Genomic DNA, 8,508 nt, shown 5'->3' with positions numbered 1-8,508 from the left:
AGCCCCAAAGTGGTGTGTCATAATACCCATAAAACCTAGCGGTCCAACATGGAAATGGTTCCAACTGTTTTGACTCTTTAAAATAAGGGCTGTGTTTCGTGTTGGCGTACCCTGGCGTTACGTTTTGATAACCATGTAAATCTCTCTTGGACAAGGTGACTAATATATTAGACTCTAATGTACTCTGGTTTGAAAATGCTCATTAGCATTTCATTTGCTGGTAAATGCTAATGTATTGATAAACGTCACCTTGTCCTACAGATTTACACACTGTTATCACAACGTCACCCCAGGGTAAAATCCCCTATGGTAAAAATGGTGGAAAAACGTTCGGAACCATTTCCCCGTTTGACTGCTAGGTTTTATGGATATGACGACTCATACTGTGGTACTCAAAAGTTACGAGAGGTTGACATGATGGCACATCTGGGACCAAGCTAGTGGTAGTAAGTTCCAACTGCACTAATCTCAGCACTAAATGTCTTCTGTGACAAACCTACAACTTCCAACAATTTGGCCATTTTCCTTCAACTCAAAGATGTCCTTCTAGCAATTTCTGAAATGTTACTGTTGAAAAGTAATATCCCCAGTATAAATACAGTAAATTACACACACACTAAAGGGTAAAAAAATTATATTATTTAAATCTTATTTAAGAGACAAAAACAACTCCAAATCATTCCAGATCAGGCATTTCTTTATTTATTTTTTAAGTAACTGGTAAAAGGATTTCCCACAAAGTGAAAAGATGCAACAATGGAATGAAACAGCCACCACCCTTGCACAACATTGACAGCACAGTATGCTAGTATTGATACAAAGTTTAAGACACCGACTACAGCACATTTCCATTTCAACTTAGAAAAATCTATCCAAGCAAATACCCTCGAACTTACTTCACACGTTTAATATTTTACAAAAACACCTTGATTAAGAGACTACTGGAAAAAGCAGAATGACCAACAAAACACTATATATTTAAAAGAAATGGGGAAGAGTGAGTGAAAGACACCGAGCATGAGCCTGGTTTTTTTTCTACAACTATTTTATCAAAAAACGAAAAGGGACAGACACAGGGGACAAGAACAAAGGGGGGGGGGGGGGGAGACACACGACTGCTGGGTTATGTCCCCATCCCAGCTCAGGACTCTGATAGAGAGCGGGAGCGAGAACGAGACGCGGAGCGAGATTTGGAGCGGGACTCTGAGCGAGAGACGGAGGGGGAACGGGAGCGGGCTTTGGCCGGGGAGGGAGATGGAGATTTGGACTTAGACTTTGACTTGGGTTTGGATTCGGCAGGGGTGTGGGAGCGAGAGCGGGAACGGGCGGCCCCCTTCTCAGCTACAGCTCCCTCGTCGTCGCTCTTGGCCGGCTCGCGGCTCTTAGAGCCAGACTTCCGGGAGCGATCCTTAGCTGCTGATCTGGAGCGGGACCTGGATCTAGACTCATCCTTCCTGCTCTTCTTCCCTTCTTTCTTGCTGCTCTTTTTGCTCTTGCTGCGGCTCCTGCTGCGGCTCTTGCTACGGCCCTCGTCCCGGCCCCCGCGCCCCTCCTTGGCCTTGTGGGCGCCGTTGGTGCGCTCCTCCTCTCTGCTGCCCTTGGTCTTGTCCTTCTTGCTGTGGGAGCGGCTACGGGACCGGGAGGCAGCACCCCTGGGAAATAGAAAGGAGCAGACAGTTAACTAATATGTACTTGAAATGCAGAAATAGCCACCACCCATAGCACTAGCTGGTTAAGACATCTGAGCTACACAAGGTCCATATTGAGGCAAGAGCTCTTGGTAAACAGATTTTTAGAAACCCACAAATTGTAACTTGTTACTGTTGATGTCACTTGAGTGCAACAAGTCTGCAAAAGAAACATCTACAAAGAGATCCCTTAGAAAATGGCACCCTCTTAGTGTCCCACCCTCTTCCCTATACGTGTCCCAAATGGCACCTTCTTCCGTATATAGTTCCAAACGGCACCCTATTCCCTATATAGTTCCAAACGGCACCCTATATAGTGCTCTACTTTTGACTGAAGCCCTACAAGCCCTGGTTGCAAGTAGTGTACTACATAGGGAATAGGGTGCCATTTGGGACACATGCCAGGGGTCACCCTTGGGTATGGGTCTATAAGTTAAACGTCGCCTGCACTGAGCCTCACCTGGAGCGGGAGCGACTGCTGCTCTCACTGCGGCTGCGGCTCTTACGGGACCTACGGCTCCTGGAGCGAGACCTGGAGACAGAGGGAGAACGTAGATTCACGGTAAGCCATGTACCTTCAGGGGTTAGGGTGATGTGAGTTCCAATGTAATTGTGAACTGGTGGGAAAGCAATACATTTGTGTGTGTGTGGGGGGGGGGGGGGGGGGGGGGGGGGGGGCAACTGAAATCGCCACATCCCTTTGAATAGAGACCATGTTTAAGAGCAGAAATTCTACTCATCGCTGATTAAAGATTGACTGACCTAGAAATCATCTAGGAAAATTTCATACAACTACTCATTATGGTTTGTAGATAAGCCAGTCTCAGTGTGCATTCCAAATAGCAGTCTATTCCCCGCAGAGCCATACGGGCCCTTTGTCAAAAGCAGTGGACTAGAGTGAGCTGTTTGGGACGCAACCCCACATTCTTATTTACCGGGAGCGGCTGCGACTGCGAGAGTAGGAGCGCTTGCTGCGCTTGGCCCCGGGGCGGTCCTCAATCAGACGGATCTTCCTGCCGTTCACCTCTGTGCCGTCCAGCTTCTCCAGGGCTCTCTTCATGTCAGAGTACAGCCTGAACTCTATCACCCCCTCGTTCCTGCGCCCCTTATTGGTGTCAGCATACGTCACCTCACCCGCCTGCCTCATGTAGTCCTGGTGAAGGGACAGGAACGGTTGGGATTAGGTGAGAAAACCAAAGATCCTATTGAATTAATATACATAATTTAATATTATACATGTGTCATGATATATATATGCATTCTATGTATTTGTATGGTGGGAAAACTGCAGGAAATCTCAGATTTATGCATCGCCATAAAAGTTTTGCTAAGTTTGTCATATTGTACATTGCTCTCAGTCACTTTGTTTTGGTACCGTCATTAGCAGAGTATACATATCAACCCAACTTTAGCTCCAAGACGCCGGAAATGAATTAACAAATGAAAAAGTAGATTGTGTCGATGGGCACATTGAACCTTATCGGGCACCGTAGTTAAAAATAAAAATAAAAACTGGATAGTGCTTAAACAATGACATCATATGTGAATTCTGCCATCTTTATGCACGTTTGCCATTATGGGCATTTATTCAATTGTAAAAAATGAATCTTATGCAGTGTTGGGGAATGTTACTTTTAAAACTGATTGTTAGTTCTATAATGTTTAACCGTTATTTAACTAAGCCAGTCAGTTAAGAACACATTTTTATTTACAATGACAGCCTACACCGGCCAACCCCGGACGGCGCTGGGCCAATTGTGCGCCACCCCATGGGACTCCCAATCACGGCCAGGTGTGATACAGCCTGGATACGAACCAGGTTGTCTGTAGTGATGCCTCTAGCACGGAGATACAGTGACTTAGACCGCGACACCACTCGGGAGCCCATTAGAGGGAACTTGTTACGTTACAATGTTACTTACTATGGAAAGTAACAGGTTACTTTACGTTACCAAAACTAAAACCCCCTGAAGATGCCTTGCGTGCGTTTGTCCTTATGCCCAGTAGATGGCGCACACTACCTTTGAATTGCTTGCATAGCCTTATCCATAACTCTGGCTGTACCAACACATAACGACTGATGCAAAATAACATGGATTTTTACTTTATCTTCTATAAAAAGTAACTTAAATTGACAAACTAACGCATTAAGTTACTCTTTAACACAAAATAGTAATCAGAGTACTCTAATGCGTTACCCCAACACAAACATACACGTAAAAAATGTTTTGAAAAAGGCTCAAATGTTCTCTCTCCAAACGTTAACGTAGGATGCCGAAATCATAAGGAAGAGAGTTATCATTAAGCATGGCTGAATAACGGGTCACCATACCTTCAGGTCTTGCCAGCTGCAGCGGCTGGACAGGTTCTCAACGATCAGCCGATAGTCTGTCCTTGCTGGTGGGCCATATCGGTCTCTGCCACCACGCCCGTACCCGCCCCCGCCCCCGCCTTCAAGGTAACAAGGACAGAGCAGCAGTAATTACGGCAGGGGACACACCGACGACAGCCTCAATACTAAACTCCAAGCTACATTCTGTAAACAAAATGGTCACTTATAAAACGGGGAGGGGGAGGTAAAGACAAACTATCCAAAAAAAAAAAAAAAGATAAACGGAAATCAAACCTGTACACATTACACTGGTCTAGAAAACTAGGGGACATTTTCCATCAAGAACACTGACATATCCCTTCCCTTCAACAAGATCTAAACAAATAAATTACTACCTGATTCAAGTTTGGGTAGAACTGAATACAAAAACTGTACATACAAACTTAAAATCGAAATTAAAAGCTAAGACAAAAAAAAAAAGCTGACTGAAGACAGTACTTACTTACGGTGACACTAAAGTTAAAGTTTAAACTAGCACATCTAAATATAGACATTTCACATGTGTTTCAGGCACCTATAAAAGCTCAACCCACATCTGTTCCTAACCCAATGGCATCCTCACCACCCGGCCTGGGACTAATGGGACAAGCGGTCTTCATTCACAATGGCTCCCTTTTTTGGTCTGCCCAGGGGCCCAGAATGGTCAAACCACACTCTTGGTTGGAAAGGGGACACCATGGCCAGGCCAGCAATAGGGGCAGGCAGTCAGCAAAGGACTCTTTTAATTAAAACATTGAGGTTCTTTGTTAAATCTTTACCTTTTATTATTCAACATTCATTTTAATTAAACAAAAATAAAAGAATCCTGAATAAAACAGATGACACAAGATTCTCAAATTACTCTAACAAATTCACTAGTTCATTTATTCTATTCAAATTACAGTTCATTTATCTAGCAAATATTCTACGGTAGTAAATCTCAAGCTAGTTTCCCTCTCATTTCCCCCACGACAATTCGAATGAACACAAGTGCATTTGTTTCCCTGCAACAGTTTAAATCAAGCATACCGGCTCCCAAGATAACGGCATGTCATTGGTGGCAGTGGTGCATGTAATTTGAATTCCCTCAACTACTCAGGTGTAAAATGTCTTCTCTACACCCATTAGTAAAACAATGACTGTGGAGTACCATGAAGGGCTTAGTCTGTACTACGAGCTCCCGTGAATGCTAGAGAACAAGGTGCTTCTCTAACCGGCAACCTGCCCTACACACCTGTATGCCAACGAGACGACAAGTGGCCTACTCAAGAGTGGAGTCAGAACAATGGCAACCACTTCTCCCTGAAACTAGGTGAAATTACAGCAAATGGGAGAGATCTTTATGTAGAAATGCCCTCTAAAAAAACAACAGAAAAACAGCTTTGGGGTGGAATCGTCCTTTTACAGTGTGGTGGGAATGTGGAGTGAGCCGAGCACAACCCAAATTATGGGTGACAGTGCCAGCTGTGACCATGTATACCAGTATGGTACTGCTTGTGTATATTTGACTAAGTTTCCATCACGACTATCCCCAAGGAAGCAACAAGCCTTTGAACAGATGGCACTTAGACACATCTTCTCAGGACGTAAAACCACTAAGGTAAAGAATGGACGACAACTGATGCTCATGTGGCAGCATTAACTATATTTGAATTATAGTTATAGTTATAATATATTTGATTATGTGGTTGTCTTAGCTAGCTAGCTACCTTAAGTTGAATGCACTGACCAAGTCAGGCTGGATAAGAATGTCTGCTAAATAACCAAAATGTTAATGTAAAAGAACCCAATTACATGAACTACAACCACCAAGGACAAACTTGAGATGTTATGCAGTAGTGGCCTATCCCACATACTATGCACTGCCATGTTGGCCTCCTCAATCTCAAATCCCCACTAATGTTAAAACACCACTGCATTGTATACTTACTTCTTCCACCACCACCACCTCCGCCGCCTCCTCCTCCTCCTCCTCCTGAGCCATAGCTGCCGTCCCGCCGCGGCCCCTTTGTGTGTTCCACAATAACCCTCTCCCCACACAGGTCTTTCCCATTCAGGTCATACACAGCATCATCTGCATCGCGGGGGTCATCAAATTCAACAAACCCATACCTTTACACATAGGAGAAAGTATGTTAGGCTAGAGATGAGGTGGCACATAGATTTGGGATCAAATGATGTGAGTAGTTAAAAACTACTAACGCCAGACCCAAATGACCATTTCATAATGCAACATTTTATAATCTTCTCACATGTGCCACTGCTGCTGCAGGGTGTTAAGAGGGGCCACATTAATTCCACTTGTAAGTATGGGGTAGTTTAGAGTACTGTTAACTAGCTAAGATAATATTGAGTTAAGTTAACATTGTGTTTTGACCCATGTCTCTACAGTAGCTAGCAAATTATTTTGACTGCCATTCATACTGGTGGTTAGAGTGCGTGTAAATGGCCTTGTAAATGTTGTCCCGTCCACCAGATACCATAATATGACAGTTGCTGGAAGTATGGCAATGCCAGTAGCCACTATCGTTGGCTGTACAACCATTCCGCTTCACCCGCAATAACATCTGCTAACCATGTGTATGTGACCAATACAATTACGCAAGCTATCTACTGTAACTATGTTACATAAACAGTATCTACCCGACGCCAGTTAGGGAGTAAAATCGTTTTCGTACCGCTATGCAAGCCAATTTAGCATACAACTGTTGTTTGAAGATGCTAGCTAGCTTAGTTATGAAGAAGTCATACACGTGAAACTAAGGTTACCTCTTCTGACACGTGGCTGCGATTTCATTCAAAGAAAAGAGCGCCTAGTACGTTCGTGGCTTGCTAACTAACAACATGGTCTACTCGGTCTAAACACAAACACGACAACGAGGTGCCCCTAGCAGATTAGCTAGCTAGCAAAACACGATTGACGCTAGCTACAGTATGTTAACTCCTTAACCCATGCTAGTCAACTTTGCTTCTATAGCAAAACGCTTCTCAAATTCTTAACTAAGTAAATAATCATATGATAACTAGGTCTTTAAACTAAATTAATTAACGAGAATCTTCAATAAACGCCAATTAAAACACTGGTTCAAGAGGCTTGGGCCTGGCTACGAGGACTAGGCCACAAACACAACGCGGCTAGCTACCACAGAGCGAGACGAGGCGTTCATTTTGTTACCCGTTTTTCAGGTCAACTTCAAGTATCTTCCCATAGCCCTTGAAGAACTTCTCGACGTCCTTTTCCCTTGCTCGATAGCTCAATCTTCCAATATAAACTCTCGACATTTCCCCGTGCTGATCTTTGTCCCTTCACACTCTCAGGAACACAGTGGCGCGTAGGGAAATATTCTGCCAATGTCAATGACCACTCAAAACCCGCCCACAAGGCCTGAAAACGAGCCCCTTTTTTTCGCCACAAGAGAGGAGTTGCCACATTCATCCAATAGGTGTCTCCATAATGACAATCTAAATGTTCTCTGCGTTTCTCCCTTTGTTATTGCTTCATCACACCAAATTATTTAATCTGAAGTGATTGATAGTTAACGGTTAAAACGTATGTTTTTTTTTTTTTAATAAAACATTATTTTGAAATGGTGTTAACACAATGTGAAGTCACATTTGAAAATGTTTTTTTCTTCAAAAAGCCCCAACAGTGCTTTTTGGTTAATTTTATTTCATAAATGTTTTTAATTCATGTGTGTCCTGATATCCCAGTCATCCGTCACTCTAGAGCTGGTATTCCCCCAGGGGTACGAGCAATGCCGTCGGGGGTACGGCAAATAAAAATGTGATTCACATAAATAAAAAATAAAAAAGTACATTTATATTTTCCAACGGGGCTATACATTTGGGTGAGTTTTTTTTCTCGCCCGAGTAGCCTCGTTTCACTGCCAAAAATACAATTTAACCATCTATTGTTCAGCGAAATAACAAATAACAACACATTGTCAAATACAGGTAGCCTAGTCAAATAATGAACATCCAATCACATTAACCGTTACTCTCTCGCGGGAACCCTTCACTCCTGCGCAGACATTTAGAAACGAAACATGACGGTTTGAAAAATAAGCCACATAGTTTTTTGAGAATAAAGATGACTTTTGAGTAGTAAGACATGTATAAAAGCAACAGATACCATTAATGAGAAGGGGCTAGAAGCGTCTTATATGGTGAGCTGTCTGACAGCTTGCATGATGATGAGTTTCTTGCATGACTGGCCAATCTGGGTGATGTTTTTTTCTCACCCGAATGATCTGAATCTAGGATTACAGGGACTCTCCGCTACACTTTATTCAATGTCCTGGACAAAAATGAGGTTGGGTGTTCCATTCTCCAGACCCCTGTCGGATGTCCCGATAAAAAATTTCTGACATGTCAGAAATTTGGGTTGTGCATCTTGTAGTATGAGCAGTGCTACGGCACAATTTGGACAAGGACTACTGCCAATAGCCA

At 43.3% G+C, this 8,508-nt stretch overlaps 1 protein-coding gene across 1 annotated transcript; it reads right to left on the bottom strand.

Annotated features, from left to right (window-relative positions):
* Window positions 1–679: 679 nt before the first annotated feature.
* Window positions 680–7,414, bottom strand: srsf4 (serine and arginine rich splicing factor 4). The gene is made up of 6 exons (XM_038971612.1): window positions 7,235–7,414; window positions 6,041–6,171; window positions 4,021–4,139; window positions 2,624–2,841; window positions 2,149–2,220; window positions 680–1,652 (listed from the first exon to the last, which is right to left on the bottom strand). The coding sequence occupies exons 1-6, from the start codon at window positions 7,339–7,341 to the stop codon at window positions 1,142–1,144; spliced, it is 1,158 nt and encodes a 385-aa protein (XP_038827540.1). The 5' UTR covers window positions 7,342–7,414; the 3' UTR covers window positions 680–1,141.
* Window positions 7,415–8,508: the final 1,094 nt, after the last annotated feature.

The sequence above is a fragment of the Salvelinus namaycush genome, chromosome 32, assembly GCF_016432855.1.
Source record: "Salvelinus namaycush isolate Seneca chromosome 32, SaNama_1.0, whole genome shotgun sequence".
In the NCBI taxonomy this organism is placed as follows: Eukaryota; Metazoa; Chordata; class Actinopteri; order Salmoniformes; family Salmonidae; genus Salvelinus; species Salvelinus namaycush.
The sequence above is the reverse complement of the archived record's forward strand: the minus strand, read 5'-3'. Positions and strand labels throughout refer to the sequence as shown.